This window comes from Anomalospiza imberbis, chromosome 4 (genome assembly GCF_031753505.1).
Source record: "Anomalospiza imberbis isolate Cuckoo-Finch-1a 21T00152 chromosome 4, ASM3175350v1, whole genome shotgun sequence".
Classification (NCBI taxonomy): domain Eukaryota; kingdom Metazoa; phylum Chordata; class Aves; order Passeriformes; family Viduidae; genus Anomalospiza; species Anomalospiza imberbis.
The window spans coordinates 30,558,009-30,585,735 of record NC_089684.1 but is presented as its reverse complement, the minus strand read 5'-3'; the positions used below and the strand labels follow the sequence as shown (position 1 = coordinate 30,585,735).

The window sequence follows — 27,727 nt, the reverse complement described above, 5'->3', positions numbered from 1 at the left end:
ATATATGGAATGTTATTCTTCAATTACCTGCACATAAGATTTAGGTATCAGAATATACTTAAGTATATCACTGACATTTGTGTATCAGTTGTTGAGGTTTTTTCCTTTATAAGGGTAAATGTCAAGAAAAAATAATTTTGTTTCACTCCTTGTCATAAGCTAAATTTACTACTTGTCATAGAATAAATATAGCATCTCTTCAGGTACAGCTTCTAAAATTAAAAAGTATACCTTTAGTCCTGGGAGAGATGCCAAAAGCTCGTTACTTGTCTCCAGATTTACTACATGGGAATAATGTGGAAAAAAACTCACAGCTTTTAAGATTTAAACTCAGCAGCATATCAAATTTATTCTTATATGGTATACTTGTTCATGACCTCTAGTCTTAAGAAATTCTGTCATGTTTGAAAACTAGTCCCTAGTGAAGCCTGTATCAATGTTAATAGCTAAGAGGTCAATGCAACTGCTAAACAGTTTGTATTACTGTCAGGGTGGTCATGAAAACAACACCTGCTGCATGAGCACTTGGCAGCTGGGTCAACAGGCACTGTGGGAATTTATCAATTTAGGGGGCCACTTGCATAACACTTTGACTGATGAATTGGGAACGACTGGCTTACTGGGCTAAAGCTGCTCTATTATGTGTGACTTTCTTTAGGATGGCAGAGGCTTCCTGCAGGCTCCAGAAAATAAGCAAAAGATAAACTGAGCTATTTTTTTCCTTATAAAGTGATAAAAAGTGAGAACTTCTTAATAGCCAATGCTAGAAAGACTTTAAGAAAAGGGGAAAAAATATAAAACCAAAACAAAAACTTTTACAGTCAGTGAGCTGTGATGTGATTGAAAAAAATCCTTAGGTTTTTCCATCGTTGCTACAAAGGAGTTTTTGTGAAGTACTTCTGTAAAGTGAAACTCTCTAGACTGGTATTCACAAAAAGCTCTAATTTCTCTTTAGTGTCTCTTGTGGGAATAGTAACTGCATGTGGGTAGGTAAATGAGATAAGAATTTTGCATGCTCCGGCTAAACTAAACATAATTAGACATTAATTCTGGCATTCCATTCCCTCAAATGACTTAAGGGATAGTAACTTTCTGAACAGAAAGAAATCCTATGGCCCACCTGGCTTGGTGAGGGCATTCACCAACAACATTGGCTCCTTCTACAGAGAGTTTCCAGTAGGAGCTTTGGAGTTTATCTATAACCCATCAGAACTGAGTACCTTGATGCAGATTACTCTAAAACTGTGTGTTTCCATTTCCACAGGAATTGAAGGCTCAAACAGAGCTTCACTTTCATAAATGCATTTCTTCTGTCACACCACCAAACACTCCTGACTCACGTTAAAAAATCAAATCACTAATGGTTTTCTAAAGAGCCTGAACAGCGTCAAAATGAGGTATGACCTAGATATTGTCCCTTCGTGTCTGAAATCAGTCTGTTTGGAAATGCTCCCCGACAGCGGAAATCCCGGAAGGTGATGATGGAAAGGATGATAAGTGGAATTATATACTCTGGAGGGGCATGAAAGAGGAGTGAGATGGTTTGAATCAAGTTCAAGTTTCAATCCAACGGGAAGCAGCTATTCTGGCTGTTGATATGAAACACATTGAAATCCAGATCTATAAGGTGTTACAAGGAGAGGAAAAGGAAACCTTCTTCTGTGTGCAGGAACACTTACTCAGGCTCTGCCCTCTTTCATAAAAATCACCTGCTGGTTTCAGTGAGCCATCCTGATCAAAACAGTTATTCCTCCCCTTTGTATGGATGGTGGCAAACTCTTAAAGATTCACACTTAAAACTTCACAGTGCATCTTTTAAAAGGAAAATTTTTGCATTGTCTGTCATTTCTAGACTCGACTCTGGATATCTTTCCTTTTATCTGTATTTTCCTTAGAAATTAAAGTAATCATATTGAAAGTACTCTAAAAGAAGACTTACAAAGCCTCTTTATGGCTGTTCTTCCACCTTACAAAGTTTATTTTCTTACTTCTTGGTCTAGTAATAATGTTTAAATTACAGACTGTATGCACATATCAACAGATCTTACTTATTTAAATATTCATTTTCACAGTTGATTTTCCCCTCTCATCATGCTAGAAAAGTGATTACTTTTTCTTTTCTAATGGGTTTGTCTCCTATTTTCTCTGTTATTGACTAACTGGAATTTTTGACCTCTATACATTTTTTATATCACTGTATACTTAGTGGTTTTTTCTTTTCAGTTCATCAATATTTTGTGATTGATATAAGTATGTATGTTTAGAAACAGAAAACATGACAGTTATGAAACAGAAAGCAGAAAACTAGAAAATGAAGAGGTTTTAGTTTTTGGTCACAGAAATAATTTATAAAATGCTAGTATTTGCATTGACCTTCAGGATATCTGACTAATCCTACCTTTTAGTTGAGAAGAACATAGGTCTTTCTCCCTGTATTTCCTCACTAGTTCCAATCCCTGGAAAGTAGTGTAGTAGTAGGTAATGGGTTTTTTTGATAATTGTCAAACAGTGGAAATATTTTTCAGACACAGTTTTAACTTAAGAATGTCTTTTAACTGGCAGTTTAACTAATGTGCCCAATGTTGGTTTTGTGTGCCTGTAATTTTAAATGTTTCCCACATCTCCTCCATCCTCAAAGCTAAATATGCTATTGGCTATATTCATTTCTCTATGGGATTTTTGGTAATATGTAGTATACCTATATTTTGCAGCACTTCACATGCTTAGGGCTTTTTTTAAATCACTGTGTTGTCTGTGAGCTCTCAAGCACTAATGTATCATTATAACAACATTTTTACAAAGAGAAGGATTATTTCACTCAGTGCTTTCAGTGGGAGTCTATTTAGTTATTGATATGAAGTATTTGGAAGAACAGAATAAAAGTTTTACTGTGGTATCTGGAATTCTGTATTTCAAACTGCTTTGAAAATTGTGGGATTCAGAACCTCTGTGTTGATCATGTTCATCAATTTGTCATATATCACCTCAGTTTAACACCTCATTTCTGTTACACTTGAAGAATTCTTGTAGGATGGGACTTTCCCATTGCTGAGTATTGAAGACTAATGCAAAGAGTTCTCTGGATTACCTTCATCTTCTGCTCTCCTAATGTTTTAATCTGCCCACTTAATTTGATTTTTTTCTATGTGCAAGTAATAGATTTCTGTCTTAAGCTACATTTGAGACAAGAAAAATAGGAGTCTTGTTTGATTATGCAATAGTTTTCTACAAGACAAAAGGACATGGCCTCAAGCTGTGCCAGGGAAGTTCAGGTTGGACAGCAGGAAGTATTTTTTCACTGAAAGGGTTTTTAAGCATTGGAATGGACTGCCCAGGGAAGTGGTGGAATCACCATCCCTGGAGGTGTTCAAGAAACACCTGGACATGGCACTCAGTGCTCTGGTTTAGTTGACAAGGTGGTGATCTGTCAAAGGTTGGACTTGCTGATCTCGAAGGTCTTTTCCAACCTTAATGTTCCTATGATTCTAAAAAGATCAAAAGAAATAAAACCCTGCACCTTCATGTAATGTTTATTTTTTAAAATAAAAGAATAATTTTGTAAGCTTGCAGCAGCTTACAAATGACCACTAGCAGAAGAAGGCTGGGTTTGCATGGAATTGTTAATTTCCAGCAAGGGGCTACTGCAAGGCATGATAGTTTTGTTCTTCTACACTGCCCCAGGCATGGAATATTCTCTTTGCAAATTAACAGGTCTGCCAGGGACCACCTCTCACAGGGTTTTTATAGTAAGCAATGAATTTCTAAGACATAAGACAAATCAATAGTTTCATGATTTTATTTTTACCTGCTACTCATAGTCCACCTGTAGCATCTTTACTTTGTGTTCTACAAAGCTTAGTGTGGTAGAGTTTATGTGAATATTTGTTGTATTGGTGTGGTGCACCATGAGGAGAAGCAACAAAATATTAACATTGAAAATAATATTATCGTGTAAATAACAATATTTTGTTACTAAAACTTTACATGGACATTTGCCAAAGCCATGGAACTTTTAAGTTGTTTACATGGGTGGTATGAACTCAGCATGGAATGGTAAATACATCTGCAATGCTCTGTTGTGGAAGTCACTCATTATCCTTCCCTTAAAAGCTGCAGTGGTATGAGACTGAAAGACAGCAAAACTCAAAACTTTGCCTGAATGAAAATTATCGTGTGTTTCTGAGAAGTGTTACCAAAAACTATATCCCTTTGCCACAGTCTGTTTAATTTCAACTGTGTGCCAATTTGCAAAAGTATTTTATAGTTTTCTGGTTACTTTCACCAGTAACCAAACACAGTCTTGACCCTTTTCCACGCATGAAAACAGCCAACCATGAGTGCAGCAATGGGAGGTCTGGCCTTTCAGGTATGTCAGCTGAAGACCACCCTACTGGAAGAGGTAACAAGAACAAAAAGCTGAGGTCAAACAAGGCAGCCCTATGTAATTAGATACTAATAGTGGATTTAGGGTGTAAAATTCACTTAAAACCATACACCAACAGACTAAACAATCCCAGGAAGAATGGCAAGTTTTGTTCTAAAAAAATGTTTTCAATACCAGAAAGCATAAATAAAACATACATAATAACCTTGACTGACAGACTGCACCAACTTGCAGTAACATCTGCTTCCAAATTATTTGCTGTAGTTTGGGGTGGTACAATTATAAAACACCAGAACTCCACTACCCCAGAAACTCTAACTTATAGTACAGTGTGCATCCAGTGTTATGATTTTCTTGTTGTATTCCCTTGTTATCCCACTAATAATGTTTAGAATTTAAGTCTGACAAGGAAATAAATTCCTCCCTTAATAGCAAAGCCAAAAATGGAAGTCTGACTGTATCTAATGCCCATGGAGTAACATGCTGAAGTAGATGCTGAACAAATAGGCAGCTGCTTTTGTAGGGTATGATGGGGTCAAAGTAATTATACAACAAACTTCACTTCTGTTGGCTGTCTCATTTTGTGTTGATTTCTGATACTTTTGCAGGATGGATGTTCTACTTTTACACATCAGAACTTGGTCCAATAAAGCAGCAAGATCCATCATGAGGAACACGGTATTCCCCCAGCTAAAGTGAGTATCTATCTGCTAGTCATCAGCTCTTATTTCTGCTAGGGCCCCTGGATCATGTTGGGAACTGGCTTTTTGCAGTCCTTCCAGATTCCTTAATATTTTCATACCTCCAGCTGCTCTGCAAAGATCATGCCTTGAGGAACTTTGGCTTCATAATTTTAATTTATCCTTATTTTACAACTGGTAAATTAGCCTAAATAATTAGAACAATCCTATTAATCCCATGTCTTATAAATCACTTGAATGGGATTTAAAAGCCCTTTGGAAGCAGCTCTTAAAGAACGGTTAAAGAATTGCGTGTATTTCTGGCACAGAGTCCAAGGACAGAGGACTTCCCTCCTTGGTGCTCCAAGCCTGCCAAGGGAGAGATATGTAATAAAAGGGATATGGGAGGGGTACGTTCAATATTAGTAAGCAGTGACAATCACACCTACTGAGAACTGAGTCCTCTCTGTTATTGTCCATTGGTGGTATCTCCTGTACATCAGAAGAGATGTTTGGGGAAGACTGAATGAGTCCCTTAGCGGCTCACTTATGGGTAAACTGACCCTGACTAGGACTGACAGGTTATTTTCTGTACTTGCTTTTCCGTACACAGAACAGGTTCTGTCACACAGTGGTGATCTTTAGAGGCAGCTCCTGTTGTGCCCTGTCCCACCACAGTGGCAGGTGAGGAAGCAGCAGCACTGGGGAGAATTCCAGCATCTGCCTTCCACTGATAACTTTCTGTGGTACTTACAAATAATTTGGCTTCAGAATTACCGGGAGCATCTTCTACCAGTCCATATGGTTCCATATTAAGTAGGTCTACTTCTCTATGAAAACATGCTAAGAATATACATCTAGGTGGGAAAGTGGGCAGCTTTCAGCACAATGTCAAAGTGTAAAAATTCCCAGAAGTTAGTGCTGATTACCCCTCTGTTCTGACATTCGCTTCCTATGAGACAGTGAATCTCTTCTGCTTGCTGCTTGCTGCTGCTGGAACATTTGCTTTTAGGGAGCCCCCTGCATCTGGAATTTTCCTTTTTATCGAACAACAGTATTGCATAATTCAGCCAGATGAAGAGAACTGCAGTTACCTTCTGGCTTTTAACCTATTGAAGGAAAGGCTGATCCCAAAGAGAAGTGCAATACTCACCTTTTTGGGTCAACGATCTTGTAGAGTTTTCCACTGTGAGGCTGTGTCATACTTTTACTGCTTGATAGTATGTAAATCTCACCTAGGGAAAACAGTGCAATAAATTACTTCTCCTTTCCTAAGATGTTAAATACATGATTTTTGTGATCTGGCTGTATTTGCCAAATGAGATTAAAAAAACTTCAGAAGAAACACTGAAATATACAACAGAATCATTTGCTATTTGAAAATTTATATAAACACTTTCCCCAAATTGATGCTAAAATGTTAAAAACATTCTATCATGAGAGTTTTTTTCATATAGTATAGAATTGATTAAAAAATTAAATTGGTGAGGAAGGGAGAAGAGGGGTCAGTCTGTTCATGCAATATCCTTGCCCTTTAATTCTGTAATGCTGGAAATAAAAGCAAGTATTTTATACATTGTGTCATAGCGAGTGCCACAGTTCACAGCATGTGAGACACAATAAGGATTTTTGCCCCTTCCAGCAACACATTCTCTTCTCAGTTCTTCCTACAAGGCTGCTGAGGTGTAGCTGAGAGCAGTGTAGACAGCTTTGGCAAAGGACAGATAGCCTTCTTTTTAAACATTTACTATAATTATGAATACTTCTTCAGGAATTACGGATAAGCTTTATAATTTAAGAAAAATTCCTTTAGTATTTACCTAATTCATCTTCTCCAAATCCCAAGACAGGGCCTGAAAAGAAACCTCTACATGAGCCAGTGTTGCCAAGACAGAGGGGTTTCTCTTGCCACTGCTTGGTTGCAGGACTCTCTTGCAGTGTTAAAAAATTTCTACATTCACAAACACATAAAAAAAAAGTTATATTACATTTTGAACAGAGTGTTTTCATTGTCCAGATAAATAAGTAAACACTTGCTGCAAGTAGCTTCATAGATACATCTGCGCAGTTCCTTGTCTTACAACTTCCTGTACCTTTTTCCAAGGATTAGCTATGTTCTGTATGTCACCATTCATTAGAATGCTGTGCTATTTTATTCCTAGATCTAGAATCTAACCTGCATTACCACACTGCTGAACTGGCCAAGTGACACAATATGCAATACTGTTGGTGTGGCTTTATACACTGAGTGACTAAATGCACTTCACATGCATTTTTGTTTAGGAGTGAGCTGTACAACACCTACCCATTGCGGTCTCCAAACACGTAACTTCCATAGAGCCTCTCCGACTGGCAGCCCCGATAAACAAATCCACCAACCAGGGAGCCACTGCTAAATGGTTTGAATTCTAGAAGGGAGGGCTCACTCTCTGAAAAGGAACTACCATAGCATTAGATTATATGCATTTTCATATTGATGCACATTTAGGAAAATGTTACTGTTTCAAGAAAAGAGATTAATTCCATATAAAGATTCCTCAGAATTCAAGATGTGTTGCCAGAAATGTGATGTTAAAAAAAAAAATCAGAAAATTACAACAAAGTCTGTTTGTGAAAGAATCCATAAAAAATTTCAAAAGGAGAGCCTATAATTGCTTTCTTCCATGTGCACAAGCTGGAAGAATAAAGCTACATAAAGATTAGGCTGGACTTCCATTGAAACCAGTGTGATTACTGCTATTAACTTCTACATGTCAATCCAGTCTGCAGACTGGATCTCCTGAACTTCAGGAACAAAATAACTCCCATTCACTGTAGAGTCCAGTGCAGAAATTCCAGTGATTTTCAGTAGAATTAGTTTTGAAATCCTTTCAATGGTTTGAGAAACTTTCCAAGTCACAGTTTTAAACACAGTATGTGTGTTAGATCCCATAAAACACTACTATTACTGGCTGTATCTTCTCATGTTTTCACATGTATCTTCACTGGCTCATCTTCTCATTTATTTTATGCTGCTGTAGTAGTTGCAATTCCTATACTTTTTCCCCTTTTTTATTTCACAAAACCACAGAGTTTAGTGTTATCAAACAATTCTTCAAGGAAGTTTCAGTGTACATGTTCCTATTCATGCAATCAAATACCACTTAGGCTACAAGCAGGCTCCATTTGACATGCTAGCTACATAATTTTAAAAAAAGCCACAGCCAGTCGACCACTTTTTAATAGGAATTTTTTTTTAGTCAGAGGGCTAACTTTAAGTCTTTGATAAATGCATTTCCCAGATTGTTGTACATGAGTTAGAGCTGAAATTTTACAGGGGAGAAAACGATGGTGAACTCTTTTTATTGAAGCCATTGACCCACAGCCTAGTACTAATATTGGCAAGCTGCTCAGGATAGACACAATATTGCTTAGTTTACTCTGCAATAAGGATGCAGTCAAAATTCCATTGGAGCAGTGGTTAACCAAATATTATTCTCTGGTTTGGCTTTTATAAAATGGATACAGAAAATCCATGCAATAACTGAAGTAGTACAATTGCATTATGCTATTGTGTACTGTTGTGCCAGCCAGCACAGCTGCTTTGCTTTTAAGGGAAGTACAGGTGGGAGAACCTAGGGATGTGATTAGAAAGGGAAATGCTACTTTCCAGGAGACAGGCCAGTTCTCAATGCCTTTACACACCGTTGGCATTTATCACATGCTACCATCAGGAATTTACAAGCTCCTAAATGGCCAGTCAAGGCAGGTGATAGCTCAGAGGAAGTGTCACCTGGCTTGCCTGAACTAGCAAGGGATCTTGGTGAGCACCAGAGTAAAACATCAAACTGAAATTGTGACCGGCAATCATATTGATTCAGAGAGAGCATGAAGCACTTTAATATTTTAAAGTCCCTAATTGAGTGTATTTATCTTTTTGTAATCTAATCTAAATGAACAATTTATTATGAAGTAGCAGCATAGTGCCTTTTTCTAACTTTTTTATTTTTAGTAAGATTTAAACACAGCGCAGTCATTTCCCTGTTTGGTTGTGGTCTGCTGTTGTCTATTTCACTTTTTCCATTATAAGAGACACATTACATGAGGTTTCCATTCTCTGTCTCAAAAGATTATTTGTGAAAGACTAAGAATACGTTTTCATCATTTCCTGATATTCCAAAATATTCTCTTTATGAGCCAAAATATGCAGCAACAGTGAGATCTTTGACAGACTAGCAACTGTCAAATTTGTTAAATCTTATTTACATGATATTCTACACCAACAAGAACAAAGTTGAATCATTTCAATTTGGTTTTGGCCTGCATCTTTTATCCACTTCTACATTGAACATTTCTTTTGAAAAGATAGAAATTTCACTTCTATCTCAGATAAGTTGTTTATCCTATCTATGTTGTAAGTTTCCTATCATGGCTATACAGGCCTTTATATAATCTCTTTTGCTTTCTGTTTATTATTCCATGGAAATAGAACCTGACTTTTCCAGGAGCTTTACCCTGGATAGAACTTACCATAGTCTTTGCCCTTTATTATTTGTAAGATCCTTGCTGAAGATCTGTTCTTTCCATTCGAATCTGAACAAAGTATAGTTAAATTGATGTTTACATCTGTTGGATGCCGGTCCACAGCACACCTTTAAAACAACAAAAAAAGAGAAAATCCATGAGAAAGGTGAGTTCATAACATGTAACTATCAGTATGAAGCATTCAGTTTTAAAGTTTTGTTGTTTCTTTGTGGTGCCTATTCTTTCATTTGAAGGACCTATTTCATGCTGAGCCAAAATACCTGAGAAATGTGTTAGATTTATATACAGGAGATAATACAACTTTCCCATTCCTACACATATCTATGTAATGTGAACTAAAACTATTCTTCCCAAGTGATATAATGTAGTCTGCACTACAGCACCTGAAAAGAACAGTGCCTTAAGCTAAATGAACTTAAATGACGTAGGAATTTTGGACTGTTAAAAAGTCCAAGGATCAAGTCCTTATCTGAACAACTTGACTTTCTGATTTTTTTTTCAAACCAAGACTTTAAATGTCACTTCAGTACTACCACCCACCTAATTTGCTGAATTATGTGTTGTTTAGTTAAAGCATTGTTCTCCTCCTTGCTATTGTTTAGATATCACCAGATGTTCTCATTTGTTTTCCACGTGCCTTTTTTTCTCAGTCAAGATTTCCATTTCAGTCGTACTTTACCAACCCTCTGCTTTAAGCTCTTTTTTTTCCACAAAGGTAGTAATTTTATTTCTTATAAAAGCTAAAAATCCTGTACTTTTTTCTGTCATTTTGGTCTTGACTTGTAGTAGTTGTGTATGCTGTTCTCTTTCCCCTTTGCCAATGTACATTTGTTTATAACTGTGACATATGTGTGGACGTGGAGGAGAGGAACATTCAGAAAGTTCACAAGTGCTTTTATTATTGAAATATTGGCGCCTGTCTGTACAAACAAAAAAAACCAACAAACAAACAAACAAACAAACAACTTGGTTGAAAACAGTGTCTGCTCCAGAGTAACTTCAGTTTAGTTGAAACTTACTTACCGGCCTGGATTGTGGAGACCATGTGCAAAAATCTCAGGAGGTTGGTTGGTGCTGTTGAAGTGTGGGTTGCTCCGTGGGATGGAGTAAGGGACATTGCACAGGTCAGTATTGACATCGAGGCGCAATACAGAACCTGTAAAATCACTGAGAGAGTTGGAGGGTAAAATAATTGGGTTTTTAGAGGTTTTTTACTGGTAGATTTACTCCATATAATACTAGAGTGAACCAGGAAAATAAACGGCCCACTTTACTGATTAATCACTTAGAGCTCGATTCCATGGTGGATGCAAGTCCAAAGAAGAGTAGCAGAGCCTTTCAAAGATTCAGTTTGGCAAATATCTTGCCTTGTTATGTGCAGACTAAAATGCCTCTGACCATGTTGCTGGGAAGCAACTTGATCATAAGAACAACTTTCCAAACATCAAAATTGTTTAGGGCCTCAAATATAAGGCTACTAACTCTTTTATACTGTGTGTCATCTAGAGTAACTATGGATATAAACACTGTAATTGCAACGTGCATTTTGATCACACTTTGGATCCTACTCTTGAATTCAACGATATCTAGTCATAGTACAATCCAAAGACTAATTATATAGAAAGCAAATGAGAAAAAAAAGGTATTGTTTCAATGGAGATGTTGATACTTTTTTGTAAGGATTCAGAACTTTCTCATTATATGAAACAGAAGAAACCAAAATGTTTTAACTTATATTTTTGATTGGGATGGAGGAAAGGAAAAGTAGAAGAAGAGCACACTCTTACCATAAACATGAAATGATGTGATGCTTAAATTAATCCCATTCCATTAATTTAAAACCGGGTACTACAATTGCCCTCTGGTCTGGGTTTTGAGTATAACCTTATACTTAAAAAATATTTTAAAAACCACAGGAGCGCCTGCAATTTTCCCGAGCCAAAGAGGCCTTTGAGCACAATAATGGAAGTCTATCCACTGGTAGTTTTTTTACCTTAAACCATCCATCTCCTCCATGTCATCTAGAGTGATCATGCCATCTCCAAGAAAAATGTATAGGAAACCATCTGGGCCAAACAGCAGCTGTCCTCCTAGATGTTTTCGATGTAGTTCTGCTACTTCTAAAAACACTCTTGCTGTCCTCATGTCAACTTGGTGTGGATTTTTCCTGCAAGTTAAAGATATGAACACAGTTATTACAGTTCACTATACTTGTTCTTCTTCCTGAAAATACACTTGACTCAATCAAATTATACTTTGAGATTTGGATGTTGCAACTTGGTGGAAAAATGCCTAACAGTTATTTCTGAGAAATTTCAATTTTCTAGCATTCACAAACAATTACTTTACTGCCTATACACAATAAGTAGGAAGTAATTATAATTAAAAAATGACAGAATAACTGAAAAGAAGCCTTAAAAAGAAAAAAAAACTGTGTACTTACTGTCATTCCAAAACTACTATTTGAAATAAAATCCACAATAGTTTTTCTGCAGGTGCCCAAGTTTATACATTGTAAATAAACCTCATATTTATTTTAGAAATCAGAAATACTAAAGTGCAGAGGTTGCTGAGAAATACAGTTTGTTAATTTTAGACTTCTACTGATACCTGGATACTGTGTATTCTACGACCCTAAGGATGTGGTCATGAGGTCCAATAGCCCACCGTTCTTGGTTGGTGGTATAAGACACATACAGCTTTCCATTTTTCTTGTAATTGGGGTGGAATGCAAGGCTTAACAGTCCTCTTTCATCTCCTCCCTGCAGTCAAATGAAAAACACAAAGAATTGTGAAGTTAATTATGTTCTTTATTGTGTTTCAGCTGGAACCCAAAAAAAAAAAAAAGTTTCTTTCTTGTGGATAATCTTTGCCCAAACTCTTTTATTTCTTTCCTGACTACTGCACAAAAAGGATTATAAAACATTTCACTTTGGGGAAGTCTTTAAGAGTTAGAACAAGACAATTGCCTTATGTAGTTATCTATGCACAAGTCTGTTACGCCACTTTTGTGGAGTGATTTGTGTATGTAATCTTTGGGAAGCCATGAAGACAAGTTTAAGTGCTCTGGAGGATTCTTTGCTGGGTTACTAGGTTGCTTGTAATTCGTAGAAGACGAATAAAAAGGTCTATAATCAGCAGTCACTTCTGATCCAAGTATCCAAAACCTAAAACACAGTGCTGGCTGCCAACTCCCACTGTCTTGGCAATATGTTTAGAAAACAGTTAAATTGCTTGTGTAATATGTAAACCTTTGTTTTACCCTGGAGGCAGCAACATCAGTTGTCACAACTATGGTGGTCTGTTCATCATAGCTGGTGAACTGTAGGTAATAGGCAGCCTTGGTCTGTGTGCAGAGAAACCATAGTTTTACATGTGGTCCCTCACTGGAAAGGTTTTTTTGTTGGATTTTTTGTTTTAATATAAATAGAAAATTCTCAGAACAACTTGCTTTTGTTGTTATGTTTGCCATGAAGATTAGTACAGTTATATGTTAAACATCCAATCCATGTAATGTACTGTGACAATGCAAATACCCTGTCAACTTAAATAGAAGGCTATTTTCTTTTTGGCTACTAAAAGGCTTCCAAAAATGTATGTACTATTAATGTATGTACTATGCCTAAAACTATATTTGTATAAATGAAGAATAAAACTTAGATTCATTTGTTGCTCTTGAGGCAATACAGGGAGCAAAGCTGAGGCATGGAAATAAACACAGCACATAGTTAATAATTCAAATTCAATTAATATATGTGATTATTCACAAGATGATAGATATTTTGGGGTTTGACTCAGGACTTGCCAGCCCTTCAAAACTAGAACGAGTGACTCTGCTGTAGATTCAAGTGCTCCAGCACTGCACCCATAAGGAGACAATGTTTTGCAACTCCAACCACACCCAAGATAAGTAATTATGAAATTTGAAATTATAAGATAAAATGAAGCTTTAAAATGTATTTGCACTTCAGAGTGATGGATGGGCCTGTCTTCCTGTTGAAAGTCATCCCACAAAGGGCCTAATTGGGAAAGTACACAGCTTTAATTTATTTTAATTCAACATGATTGCCATACTTCCTTTTTAATCACAACCACCAAAGAGAAACCTGAGTCAGAAATGGAGATGGAAATAGGTCAAGAGATTTCCATACAAACAGATTTGTACAATGAAATCTGGATCCTGCTAATTTAGAGGCAGACAAAATTTGCTAGCTTGTTTGCTAGAAAAATTTAGTTTCAGGGGGTTATCAGAGAGGTTAGTTTTGAAAGTCTAGTTAGAGCTGCCAAATCAGTTGCAGTCATCATGGATGAAGGGACTGCCAATCCAGCTATTTCTCCCTTATGAGCCAAAAATAATTCTGCAGCTGAGTCTGAACTGATTGTAGATATTATTGTTTGAGTTTCTAAGAGCTTTGACCAAATTGCACTGATAAAGTCTGAAGCAAAGGGAGGCAAATCAGTTGCTTTGGGAACAGGAAAGAATATTTCAAAGATTCCTGAGGAATGATTCTATCTGTTGTGCCCAGACAAAGACAGTCCTATTTCTTCTCCTGAGAGATGAGTTCAACTCATTTAAGGGCCCAGGAATGTCAGTGAGTCACACTAGGTCTGCCATGCAAGGTAAGTTATTGAAAGTATTAGTAAGAAGAGATCTTTTTGTTGCTGAGCTGAAGATTTTATTTAGTGCTTGATGCCATGGCAGCTGTCTCAGTGTGAAAGCGAAGTTGTTGAAAGCGTAAACAGGTGAAAATTAAATTAAGAGCTTTTAATGAAGGACACATGAAGCAAGAATTTGAAAAATGAATGAAACACAGGACCTGCAAGGTAGTAACTTTGGCAAGTTGCATTCATAGGATCAGGCCGGGACTTTTACTCATTGCTGTCTTGCATGATTGTTAGAGAGCAGTGTATCACTTTGTAGATTGCTTTTATTGCTTCTTGAAAAGTTACACTGCTGTTTTTCAAAGTCAGATAGACACATTTTGTTCTAAAAAGTCTATTCGCTCATACAGTTAATAAAACCTTTGTGAATATCCCTCCAAGATATTGAAATAAGTGCAGCATCAAGCCATTAGTTGGCCCATATTCAACTAGAAATCCAGAAGAGTTTTTCTATATTTTGTTTTCCTGGTTTGGGAAACTGATTCTTCATGTGTATTTTCAACTTGATCACTAACTGGCAAACCCGTTTTTCCCAACCAAATCCGTACCACGACTTCCAGGGCTTATAAAATGCCCTCTATGTGCCAGAAAGTGTATAATTTTCTGTAGTGTTGTCTCATATGCTGTGTGGTAAATGGAGGGATATCTAGCAAAATCCCTTAGGAGTAGTAATTTTAGTGCTATCAAACAGAATAATTATGTACAAAATCTCAGACTTTCTCTATAGAATAATCCTCACTTTTATTTTTCATCAATGGACTTTTGATGTGAAACCAGCATCCCAGGCTTTACAGCCTTTCCTGTGGATACCATGTGTCAAATAGCTGTATCTTTTTCTTGGTAGCTTAAAAGGTTATTGACATCCTTTTCTTTGAAAGTTTCCCTTTAGATGAAACCAGCACCAACAAACTGTAGATGACAAAGCAGCCTGTATGGGATTCTGCACTGCACTATTTGATGGAATAACCATTAATGTTTGTCAGTTGTATAAGGAAGGGCAAGAAGAATGAGACAAATCTTTGTATTCCATTGGGATGTCTGTTGAAGACAAAGAATGATGGTTGGCTGAAATGAGTATTAATTACTTAAACATACTGTGGACTGGGGCCAATGTGAAATTTGTGTCGTAACTAAATCTGGCAGCTCCAACTTTCGATGTCTGCCTGTGCTGCTCTGCAGCTTGAAGGCTCTCCTGTCCTGTTTGTGGCTGTGACACCTTCTGCACCTATACTACATTTTTTTCCAAAACTGATTTCCTTGGGCCAGAAACCTTGGAGCTTTAAACCCCAGTTTGGTCTAGTTTAAGACCACAGCCGTGAAAATAATTTAATCAGAATTCCATAAAGTCAGTACAAAGCCAAGTAAACATTAAAACACAGTGTTTCTATATTTTTCATTTTTAAAGGGCTGTTTAGCTATATTATGTCAGTTCTGAAAGTATATTGCAGCAGTATGTGTTCTCAGCTGAAGGATATTTTGATACTTCTTTTTGTGTTGTAATTTCTGCTATATTTACACTTGTAAAAATGTTAAACAAGTGCACAAAATGATCCACTTTGTATTTTGACCTAACACTAAGAGAAGTAATTTGCCTGTGAATACTGGATGTGAGGCATGTGAATACTGGATTTTTATAGAATGGTGCTATTTTCACGTAACCACTCCTTAGAAGTGGGCTCTGCTTCCAATTTGCGTGCTTTCAAATGTACTCTGGTATACCTCTGGTATTATAGACAGAAGTTTTATTATATTATTAAGATATTATCCTTTTTCTGTAATACAGAAACATATGCTGCACTTATTTTTAAGACATGCTGCCATTTAATTATGTCAATATATGTGTTATTACATATAGTAAATACAGAGAAATACACAGGAATGCTTTAACTGGTATTTTAAATTATTTAATTTAGAATAGATCATATTGTAAGTATGACCCTTAATTACGTATCCTTAGCAGTAATTAATGCTAGTAAGCAAAACCAGACGTGACCATTTATTTCCATTACTCCGTGTGGCTTAACAGTAAACAATGTACGTAGCATATTCCAAGTTTTCCTTTAAAATTAATTTTGAAATACTTATAATACTTATAAAATAATGGTATTTATACTTAACAATACTAATATGATGGATATATATATATATATATATATATATATATATGGGGTATATAATGGTATTTATACTTGACTTTTTTGTCTGGACAAACTCACTCTCATGTTGGAATGGAGTAACAATATATTTAAAAAGGGGTTGTGCTTAAAATATGCAAATTCAACACTCAATATTTTGACTCTAATATATTTATATTTTTTCATCTATTCTTATAGCACAAATGCTGGGTAAGTTGTTGAACTAATATAATCACCTTTAATTTAGTTTATTTCCTATGTAATAAATAGCATAACCAATCTGCCTTACCAAGTGTTTGATCTTGAGGAGTTTTATTTGTAAAAAACATGGGTGAAGGGTAAAATCTCTTATCAGGCAGCACCATCTGAACTCTCCAGAGTGAGATGCAGGAGGGCTGAAGATCAGTGTCAGGTATTCTTCTCAGTGGGAATTGTTTGCTTAATTGCCATGTTTTGGAAATTTGGCCCCAGCAAAGGACAGAAACGTGACTCCAGCAGAAGCAGAAGCCTGCCAAAGTCTGCTGCAGGCGTACACCCTGCCCTTCAAGCTGCACCACCTACTCTGAGCTCTACAAGAGGGAACTGCCCCTGACTGGTGGAAATATAGCAAACACGGAATAAAAGGAGCAGAAGTTGTCTGGGCTGCAGGCAGGCTGCAGGAGCAGAGCTCCTATGAGACCTCTTGGGTGTTGAGGACTCCAGTGCTTTGCTATCTGTGGGGCCTGAGGCCTCTGGCAAGGGAAGAATTTGTAACATAAGACATTTACCTTAGGGGAAAATAATTACACTGATGTCATGGCTCAGTATGGTCTACATACTAGACCCTATCTCCAAAGCATTTCCTCTTTCCTGTTGTGTTGTAGAGCTTCACTTTTTTCCTTGTTTATAAAGGGCTTTGCAGTTATCTAAGGATTTTTTCAACAAATGCACTATTTGAATACTTGACTTTAAAATAACTTTAGGTACAGGAACGCCTTACAATTAATTTTATACATGAGAAAAAGGACTGTACTCTGGCTTGGAATTTAAACACAAAACCTACTGAAGTTTGAGATGCTTTTTATTCAGTTAGGTGCAGGGCAGGATTTAGCTGAAAATGGCCAAAGTGCATCCATCACAAAGTTTTCTGTTCTGATGTTTAATAGCACTAGAACTTAAAGCCTAATTCTTTTTTTCTTCTTACTTCTGTGGCAGCAAAGACAAAATTTTGACATGGGGGGATAATTTTTTCTTTTCCTTACCTTCACAGTCCTTTGAAGATACCAGTCACTAAATGCAGGACCTTTCACTTCTAGTCCTAGTCCTCTGTACTTATTTTTTTAATTCCTCAACTCCAGATTTTGCTGTTCTGCTGGGCAAGTCTTTAGTTTAATCCAAATGACAATCCTCGTCCCCTGATAATACAATTCTTTCTTCCCGTCCTCCTAAAGAAAGTACATGAAACTTATAAATGCAGATGCCAACCCAACACAAACCCACAGCTTGCCTCCTTCACACTCTTCTGGTACAACAGGAATCCTGCTTTCCCAGCTCTCCCAGTTATTGGTTGGGAGCAGCTGAAAGCTTTGAGACTGCCCAGAGTCAGCCAATAATTGAGAGGTTTTGGGCAGTGACACAGGGCTACGAGTGTGCTTGCAAGGAGGTGGCCATGAGCCCATGTGAGGTCTGCATCTGGACTGAGAAACTTTATGTACTGCACTGCTTTAGGAGAATTGGAATAACAGAAGACAGTGGAAATCAGTCCCGGAAGAGGGAGATTCAAATAAAGACCAGATGATTATTGCATTCAGTAAAGCTGGCTCAGGAAGGTGTGAATTACACACTTTCCTGACCACAGAGGCCTCTTGAGCTGTAAGCAGCATTTATCCTCTGGGAACACAGGTGGTGATTCCACCTCTGTCCCCAGCTGGATTTATTTTCAAGGAAGCTTTACATTCCACCAGCAACTCAGTGAGTGGTTCACCAGCGGAGGCCACTATGGGAAGGTAAAAAATAAGTATGCTCCTTCTCAGTTCTCTGGCATGCCTCCACTTTCTGGTCTTTTATTTATTTATTTGGCATATCTGCTCTCCTACACTTTTCCTCTTCAGCATTCTTCCACAACAGATTGTCTTTCCCTGACAGGTTTTCTGCTGCATTGGTTTGAGGTCTATTGTGCTGCAAAATTAGCCTTCCAGGAAAGTAGAGAAAGCTTCCTTCCAGTGAATGAGAATGCAGTAAGTGTTCAGAAATTTACTGACCATGAAAATTCTTCATTAATAGAGAAGAATACACTTGATGACCTTTGTATTTTTTCTTCCTCCTTTCTGTTGCTCTGAAGCTTTACCCACCTTTCCATGCCACTTCTGTGATAAAGGCAAATTTTACAACTCTTTCAGTAGGCAGTCCAATAAAACCGGCCCAGATGATGCCCCATGGAGAACAGACAACGTTTCATTAACATTCACAAATACATGACATGATGACAAGACACCAAATATCCTTTTTCCCGGTCACCAAAACTGGGGCTTTACCTCTTCCAATTAAGAATGACTTTTTAAAGCTTACATCCTATTTTGATGCTATCTGACTTTATTTTTCTGTAAACACACAAACAATACAAATTAATCTTCTCAGTGACTTGCTGCTCTACCAATTATCTAATTTGACTATGATCCTTTCAGCCATCTCTTCTGGTTTTCTCATGCTCTCTTTCCCTCACTATGTACATAAAACTTATCTTTATTTTTCAGTAGCATGTTCAATACAATTTTTCATTTTGTTTAAAATACAGATTAATGGCAGCGAGTTGTCAAAAGACTCTAAGATCTACAATTCAATACATAAGTTGCTTTTTTATGGCATGATATTTCAGCCAATCACTGCTGCCATTTTTGTCCTTCCTATGGATAAAAACATGCTAAGGAAAAATAAAAATCCTACTACCATGCAAAGATCTTCAGCTGCTAATTTTAATAAATGTCCACAAAAAAGGTCTACAGCACTTTAAATGAGCTATAAGACTTATTTTCTTTTCTGCTGAGAGAGGGGAAAAAACAAGGACGTATGGTGACACAGAGCAAATTTGACAGTACTTATGTAAAATGAACGAACCTACAACAAATTCTATACTCTGATAATCAAAAACAAATTCATGCTGTTTTACCGTGACCACTTTATATGGAAATTTAGGGATATAATTAAGAACAGAATAACAGTAATTTTCATACTCTCTGCATTAAATTAAAACCAGAAATGTTGATCTGTCTAATTGCAGGCATTAAAAATAACTAGTTTCAAAAAAGAGGGATGCAAATGGGAATATGCCATGATGACATTACTCTTACAAACAATTCTGCCTTTCTCCTTTGGCTCCCAGTGCTAAACTGTCACCTGTTAGAGCAGGTATTTGCTTTTTCTGGTTGCGAAAGGAACGGTACATTCACATGAGCTATGCACTTAAATATCATGGGGCTGAGAGAGAACATAGAAAACCACAGCCAGCTTGAAGGAAAAAAGATTTAGATTTCCCCTTAGATTGGTCTCCATGTCCTTACTGTTGTCTGCATGCTAATGGATATTAAAACTGCTCAGTAAGTGCCAAAAGTTGCTAGCAGTCTGCATCTTGCAAAAGAAATGGTTAAAAGAATTTTATAAACCACCCCTTCAACAGGATACCTTTAGCCAGAGATTAATAAAGGGTAGAGGCACTTCATTCACTCCACACCGTTTGTATTTCTTTGCCAAGTATTACCATGATAATCAACATAACCTGGATGAAACTGTGGCCTTTATAAGCTCTGTCATTGTTTTGAGAGAAGAGTGGCTTATCAAAATGGCTTATCAAAATGATGCTCATCTTTGCTGTAAATATAGAGGTAATCTACTCCATTGAAGGTTATTTCTTAAGCAAATTTCTGGCTTTAGTCACTAAGGCTCTGAAGGTACTTAGGAAAGGCTTTAAAATGATTTCTGCAAGATATTTCAAATCTCCTTTTCTTCTTATTGTAAGAAACTGGAAAATTGCGTTATCTGAATGGATTTCAGTAGGGGAGTGGGAGACAACCTGAGGGATAGAAGTTCAAGTAGCATAAAAAACACAGGAGAGAGACAGGAAGGATAAAACGGGGTTTATTGCAATTGGTGCTTATATAGCACCTACGATCTTGTCTGAGGTTCTCTCCTGAGGGCAGAGACCCAATGTAGAACATGAGGCTTTGCCTGCAGGCCCTGAAAGATGGGAACGTGTCACTATTTTCAGCTGCCAAAAAACGTGTGCAAATCCTAGCAATAAAGTAAATGCTATTCTGCTCTCTAATATCCAAAGAACTTTTGGACTCTGAAATCTGGATGCATGGAGAGGCATATTTCAGCCTCTATTTAGCACCAGCATTCAGCACAGTTTTGATAATAACATGTCATATCTTCAAAGCAAATTCTGGTTGCATTTGTTGCTGATTTTCTCAGTAATTATTAAGCTAAACGTAATAGGCTTAGCATAAAGTAAAGTCAGACTTTGTATTTAGAAGCTCTGTAAATGTTCTTCAAGATTTTACCAGTACACATACATCAGCACTACTGGATGAAGGCTAGACCACTCTGCTATGTCTTCTTACCCCAGTATTGAAATTGTTTATGCCTACATTCTTTGGACATTCAGCCATTCCAAAAAGTAAATGGTCTTGTCTTATTGGCACAAATGCAAACAGAAAACCCATTTAGAGGTCCAGTATCTACTACTGAGTTTTAAGCTTCCACACGTGAGTGTGAGCACTGGAACTGTATTTGTTATCTAAAATCAAACTGCTTGAAATATAAGTACTGCACTTTTTCGAGTCCTGGTACAAATGCATCCAAAAATAATCCAAAAAAGTCTATGATGGCATTTTTTCAACAAAAATCATGCATGTGCATCATGTTTGTACCTGGGTCAGAAACACATTTAAGCAACGAACCCTCACATTTCTGAAAATGTACTGCATGGCAGCTGGGAAGAAAAATGCATTTGCATTCTCTGATACTGCCCAGGGATTTTTCTTCCCAGTTCTTTGCCGATCCCATCAGCCTCGCAGTGCCCCAGGAGCTGAGCAGCCCAAGGGCAGAAAGGCCAGTTAGCAACTTACCTACACTGCTGCAGTTAAGCTTGGCTTCAAATACTGCCTTAAGCAATCAAATTATTTTAGTTCTTTCAGTAAGTCTTAAGAAATATAAGTATTTTTCCTGAAAATGAGGAGTAAATAAATCCAGAGATATGCAGATTTTTTTTCCACAGACATTTTGCGAACACCAGAGGAAGCTAAAATAATCAAGCATTTTTTGTGGATCCCTCATATACGTCTTGTCTTTGCCTCTCAACTAAAATAGTGAGAAAAAATATTAGTATTTTGAAGAGAGACGTGAATATTTTTATGAAATGTGCCAAGTGGAAAAACCAGGGTGGTGGAGGATATACGGTTTGCTCTCCATGACTAGAATCTGTATATAAGAGGAGAATGATGGCAATCCACAGCCGTGTTGACAATTCAGACATACAGGAAATACCCTTGTAGGAAACTAATACCATCTGGGTTTGGCCCAAGATGTGTGAATGAGAAATATGTTTCTTGTTGAGAATGCAAAGATAGTTTTGGACATTGCAAAGAAGGAATGTGTTAAGCATGCTCAGTTATAAAAATGAAATAGGGTGAGGCACTGCATGCATATGGAATAATTGGAGGAATGGTTGTGTGTGTCAATAGCTGATGCAGACATAGAACTTCAGAACTCATTTGTCCTAAGACAACCAGTAAATTACTATGAAAAATGTATTCAGTACAAAAGGCTGGAAGCTCTCTGAGTAAAGACAGCGTTGGAAAATGCTGATTTGTCCAAGCCCCTGCTCTCCCTGATGGAAAGGGAGGTTTGCTTGTCGCACATGTTGTATTTGGGGGGCAAAAAGTGAAATAGTTCTAAATTCTTGAAACATCCAGTTCTAATACATGTAAAAGTGGGAATTTTGATTATTTCAATGAGTTGTTTTCAGTTTAGAAATTAGTTTTAGTTAAAAGAATGTCAACACTGAAATGAAATATTTCATTTGGCCCTTTCTGAGAACCTTTCAGTCCACACTTGGTGAGAGTATGTTTTCAAAATCTCAGAATATTCTCACTCCTCTCTATCCTGTTCTGGCACTAACTGTCTGAGATTTTAGTGTCTGTTCTTGGCATAGGAAGGCTCTCTGGTTTCTAATGAAGCCACTGCCAGCATTCTGAGGTTCCTAAGACTCGCTGCCTGCGGGATGGATTTTTGCCTCTCCCTTGACACCCTCATCTACTTGTGAAAGCCCCAGCAGTGCTGATTTTTCTGTTATTTGTGAGGATAATGAATGCCTTGCATGGATAGGAAAAAGTTCCAGACTCTCTTTTTCGTGCACATTTGCCTTCTGCTTCAGACTAGCCTTGAGTACTATCATCCTTCCTCTTAGTTCAGGCTCTAAATGCTCTTTTTGAAAAAAATTATTGAGAAAATAAAAGGTTTGCTAGGCTTTCATGTCTGTCAGGATTCTGGATTAACCCTGTTCCAGGCTTAAAGACACTCATTTTACAAATTACCTGTTTCTTAACTGAGCAATGCTCATACAATGACAGTAAAATGGCTGTTACTGTAACTTGGTCTGAATTTGGTTTTCAGCAGATTATTAAAGTATCTGATTTCTCACTGTTAAACACTCCTGGACATATTTATTTAACATGTATTAATTGTTTTAGTGCTGATCCAGAAGTCTGAATGCAAAAAAGGGAAAAAAGAATTTTCAATATTTTATTTTCAATTCTTTTTTAGTAGGCATTGAACTTGCACAGCACCTGAGACCTTTAGACAGGATGACCAAAGTCTACTGAACCAAATGTTACTAAGACACTGAAGGCACACCATTGGGTATCTTTGATTGATGGGCAACCTGTGCCAGTATCCTTTCACCCTCACAGTCAAGAATTTCTTCCTCATATCCAATCTAAACCTGCCCTCATCCTTTGCCTGGCTGGACACACAAAGTATTGCTTTCACTTGCATCTCCTGTGGAACGTGCACATCTGCCTTGCACATCTGCCTCTCAGGGGAGGAATTATGACTGTGTAGGGCTTGGATTTTCCAAGCTGTTTATACTGATGTGTTATGCACATATTCACTACATACACTTGCATCCAGCATTTAGACAAATACAGTTTTCCTTGGCCTTGTAGGTTAAATTCTCATCAAATATATTTGTTTTTGTAGCCCAAAAAGTGGAACATGAGTGGATATAAACAATGCACGCATGCTTGATTTGCATATCTTAAGGCTTAAATAAATGGTCTTTGAACTAGAAGGATCTAGAAGGATTTATTTTATAGTAAAGAATAAACTAATGTTGTTATGCCTGCAACATTCAATTCCACTGTTGGGGAAAAAGGGTTTTGAAAACTGCACTTCACGTATGTGCCCTGTTTATTTTTAAATAACTCATTAAACTATGGTTGTACTATGTATTTTAAATATTGACATTTCTGAGTGGGGTTTAATTTTTATTCTGCCAAGTGGTGTAAATTCCTGTTTTGGATTCTGAGGATTTCAGTGGAGGTGGAAAACCACTAATAATTTCTTCTTGTTCATGCAATTTATATTCACTTGCATGTTTTAACTTGAGGCAGACCTTTTCTGTTGATGCTGATAACACTGCTTTGAGTGTAAACCAAACTCTTTTGGAGTTGGAAGGAGTAAAATTTCCTCTAAGTAATGGCAATGATCATTACCTTAATATAAAATTTTGTTTCATAAGGCCCTAATTCAGCAAGTATTTAGGCACATGCCCAAAGTCCACTGATTTCTTTTTTCTAGTGCAAAAAAGGATAACACGAGGCAGCCAATTCTCTCCACTTCAGCATTTACTTGATTTTTGGCATCAGTAAATGAGATCTGATACAATGTTGATGAGGCAATTTATCAATCAAAAATGCTTCTGATTGAGGAGGAAAAAATTACTGGAAAAAAAAAGGAGAATCTTCTCTTAATTAATATTACCCTGAGATTTCATAAAGATTATTTTATGGTCTGTAGCTAACGTGGTGGTTATACAGCTAAAGGCATTATCTTCACATCATTATAATGAAACATAACACTGGTATCCTTGACTTTATTAGCCAGGCTTCATTGGTATCTGACATTATATATTTCCTATTATAAATCTAAATAAGAACTTACACTGACCTGCATTAGACCAAACATTAAACAATTTACTAAGATTACAACTTTAGAAAAAAAAAAAAAAAAGAAAGAAGTCTTTTAGACCACCAAGAAACAACCATAAATTTAAGGAAATATGAGGTTTCCACCATGTGACTTCCCCTGCAGAGTTATGCAACAGACCGCTGTTACTTAAAGGTCATACATAAAAAATTTATGGTACATTTTTAAGAGATTTATGGTGTTTCTATTTATACAACTTATATGTCAACAATTTAAAGGTATAGTATACTAAAATAACAAATTAAACTCTAATTCCTTTGAATCCTTGATAAAACAGAATGCTTTAACATTAAGTCATATATAAAAGAGGTTTAATAAATGTATCTATATTAACTGATGTGGTATGTGTGATGTAATGATTAGCTGTTTATTATCTATTACAGATCATTTGCTCATTTTTATCTTGAAAATCATTTGCAAATGGGGCTGGTTAGGGGAGCATTCCTTGGAGCATAGGCCCATTACATGGTGGTGTAGCTCTCTTTGGAATTGCTCTGCAAATCAGTCTCAGAGATAACTTTCCTTTTGTGCTGAGCTGAATGATGCCATTGATACAACCTAGACCTCTTGTTTTGGGATATCTTTGAACTCACATACACACCATTTATGGAAGATGTTGCTGGATTTTCTGGAAGTAAAAATTTGTAATACTGTATGACAGTACCAAGCCGTAGTTATTTGCTGAACTTTATTTGCTTTGCACTGGATTGAAATAAGAGCAGTTACTCACTCAGTATTGCTAAGGCAAGAGGGTGACAAAGATTAAGAGGGGGCAATTTCTCAAAAGCTTTACCAGTGGGACTTTAACTCAGCCATGGGAATCACATTGTGAACCTTGCCTTTGCACACCTAATGTAAATATATCTACGTGGGAGTTGAGACTGACAATGCATCACTTTATGCCAGACGTCAGAGCCAAATATGCAGATCTGGCAGGGATTATTGATGCTAAATTCATCCTTGAATTTTGCTTATTAAATTAATTCATGAATATGATGGCTCCATTGGAGCACAGCATTTGAAGTACCCTGGAGTGTGTAAGCACTGTGACACCATAAATATTGATTTCTCATGAAAACAAGTCTTCACAGATAAACAAAGGTCCTAATATGTATAACATCTATGAACATGCTGAACCATAAACACATTTATAAGACAATTGCCTTTGAGGTCAATCATAAACACAGTGCTGAATGGGGCAAGAGCATTTGGAGAAAGATACTAATATGGTCATGGAGATTTGTGGTGCTGTGGCGTAATCTTGTCCTCAGTAAAGAGCCCAGGAACGCAGTCTGGTGGTACTAAGTTCTTGAAAATAGGGAGGGGGATTCTCCACAATTCTCTGGCTTGCTGTGCCACCCACCAGGTTTTAGTTGTGGATTCCCTTCTGACTTGAATCATCGTATCTCACCCCTTGATGACCCTCACAGTGCTCCTGTAGGGATGCCCTTTGTCTGGACTTGAAGAATGTTTCTTGCCTTGCCATGGGAGACACTGTTTTATTGGTGTCCTGTGCTGCTGCTGTCTCTGGCTCTGAAGATAACAGAGTGCCTGAGCATCCCTGCAGAGCTGGAGCTGATCCTGTAAGAGGTCCTCAGCAAAATTACCCAACAGACCTTTGCAAAAAGTACTTATGCAACCTGTATTACTGGGTTTCTTGCTGTAAAATAGAACTCTACAGGTTCTGTGGATTTTGGATGTTTCCAGAGTTGTGGCACCCTGTGATTTGTCTTTGCTGACTGCAGGAACGTATCGCTATTCCTAAGCTGGTCATCACCCCTTCATCAGCATAATTCATTCCCAGAGTAAGAAACTGTTGTAAAGAAATTAGCTGCAACTCTTCCAGCAGAGTTTATAGGTTCGTAGGCCAACCCAAGCAGCAATTAATTTAAAAGATGTGATCATTTCCTATCTTTTATGACCATTAAATGATAATTTTTTTTTTCTTTTGACAAAAATATTTGACATGTCAAAGGAGTAGAATAAGAGCTGATAGTATCTATGGTATTTTAAAATATTAATATCTTTTATAAATAAGAAAATCACAAAGTGTTAGAAAAGAATAACAGGTACGGCATTTTAAAAGCTGTTTTTCTTTCTCTAAGTCTAGAGTTTCAGAGAGAAAACACTAATAAAAATTAGTCAGTCATCATCATGATGTCATTCTCATAATTTCCCTTGAAGTAAACTAGCAAGTACAAATAATATTTGTAATGTCTGACATCATCTATGTAGCTTTCCATATGCTCAGACTTTAGGTTAAATTTTGTGATGTTTCCCATTTGTTAGAGAGAACACCTTCTGGGTGGAATGGATTTCATTAAGAACATCTCTCTGAAGTTAAGCCATCTTTGTGACTTGTTTGAAACAAAACAAAACCAAACCCCAAACAGTCCAGGAATGATAGGAGTACAGCAGTAGCAATTTGTCAAAAATGTGATTGTCTGTAAGAACCAAAGTTTCAGTCCCGAGTCTTAGGACTCACATGAAGAAAGGAACCATGCTCTTTGGTGTTGCTTTCTCCTAAAAGAAATAAGCATCGTCATAGTTGTTTTATGTAGAAAACAATTTTCCCTTCCATGTGACAAATGCACATTTATCACAAAGCCTTTGGTCTGCAAAGGCTTCTTAAAATCAAACTTTAAAAATGTTTTAGAGGAGTAATGGACTCATTTTTTGTTGCTTCAGCATGACTGGCTCATCAGCATCCTTGTCCTTAGACAAATATCTACCAGGTGAGTTAACTTGTAATGGAATTATCGACTGGGATCTCATCTTTCAAGTCATCTTTCAAAGATAAGCAGTACACAAATGATGTGGACCCATTTAATCCAAAGACCCCTGACAGCTTTTTCAAATAGTCTATTGCATTACTTAATATAAACTTGAAATTTAAGTAAATATTATTCATTATTCCTGATTTTGTTGTTATTGTTGGAAGACTTGGGCATCTGTTTTAAATTATGTCATTATTTACACTTTTGCATTTGAATGGACATCAGCTAAATGTGACAGTTATTCAAATTCAAAGTAGAAAAAATTACTAGAGTTGTCAGAATATTGTAATACACTGATCTATTATTCCTTCATTAATGCAAACA

General features: G+C 36.9%; 2 protein-coding genes across 5 annotated transcripts in view; one reads left to right on the top strand and one right to left on the bottom strand.

Moving 5' to 3' along the window:
* The window catches only part of HHIP (hedgehog interacting protein), a 71,341-nt gene that overhangs the window by 10,260 nt on the left and 33,354 nt on the right, over window positions 1–27,727 (bottom strand). The window contains exons 5-11 of the mRNA XM_068187747.1: window positions 12,199–12,350; window positions 11,582–11,755; window positions 10,612–10,755; window positions 9,574–9,695; window positions 7,370–7,493; window positions 6,885–7,015; window positions 6,218–6,299 (exon numbers count right to left, since the gene is read on the bottom strand). Coding sequence (XP_068043848.1) covers window positions 6,218–6,299; window positions 6,885–7,015; window positions 7,370–7,493; window positions 9,574–9,695; window positions 10,612–10,755; window positions 11,582–11,755; window positions 12,199–12,350 — 929 coding nt within the window. The remainder of the gene's footprint in view (window positions 1–6,217; window positions 6,300–6,884; window positions 7,016–7,369; window positions 7,494–9,573; window positions 9,696–10,611; window positions 10,756–11,581; window positions 11,756–12,198; window positions 12,351–27,727) is intronic.
* ANAPC10 (anaphase promoting complex subunit 10) overlaps window positions 1–27,727 on the top strand; it is a 140,497-nt gene that overhangs the window by 97,953 nt on the left and 14,817 nt on the right. For all 4 annotated transcript variants that reach the window (XM_068187776.1, XM_068187778.1, XM_068187780.1 and 1 more), the window contains one exon: window positions 4,993–5,079. In XM_068187776.1, the coding sequence (XP_068043877.1) occupies window positions 4,993–5,034 (42 nt within the window). In that variant the 3' untranslated portion in view covers window positions 5,035–5,079. The remainder of the gene's footprint in view (window positions 1–4,992; window positions 5,080–27,727) is intronic.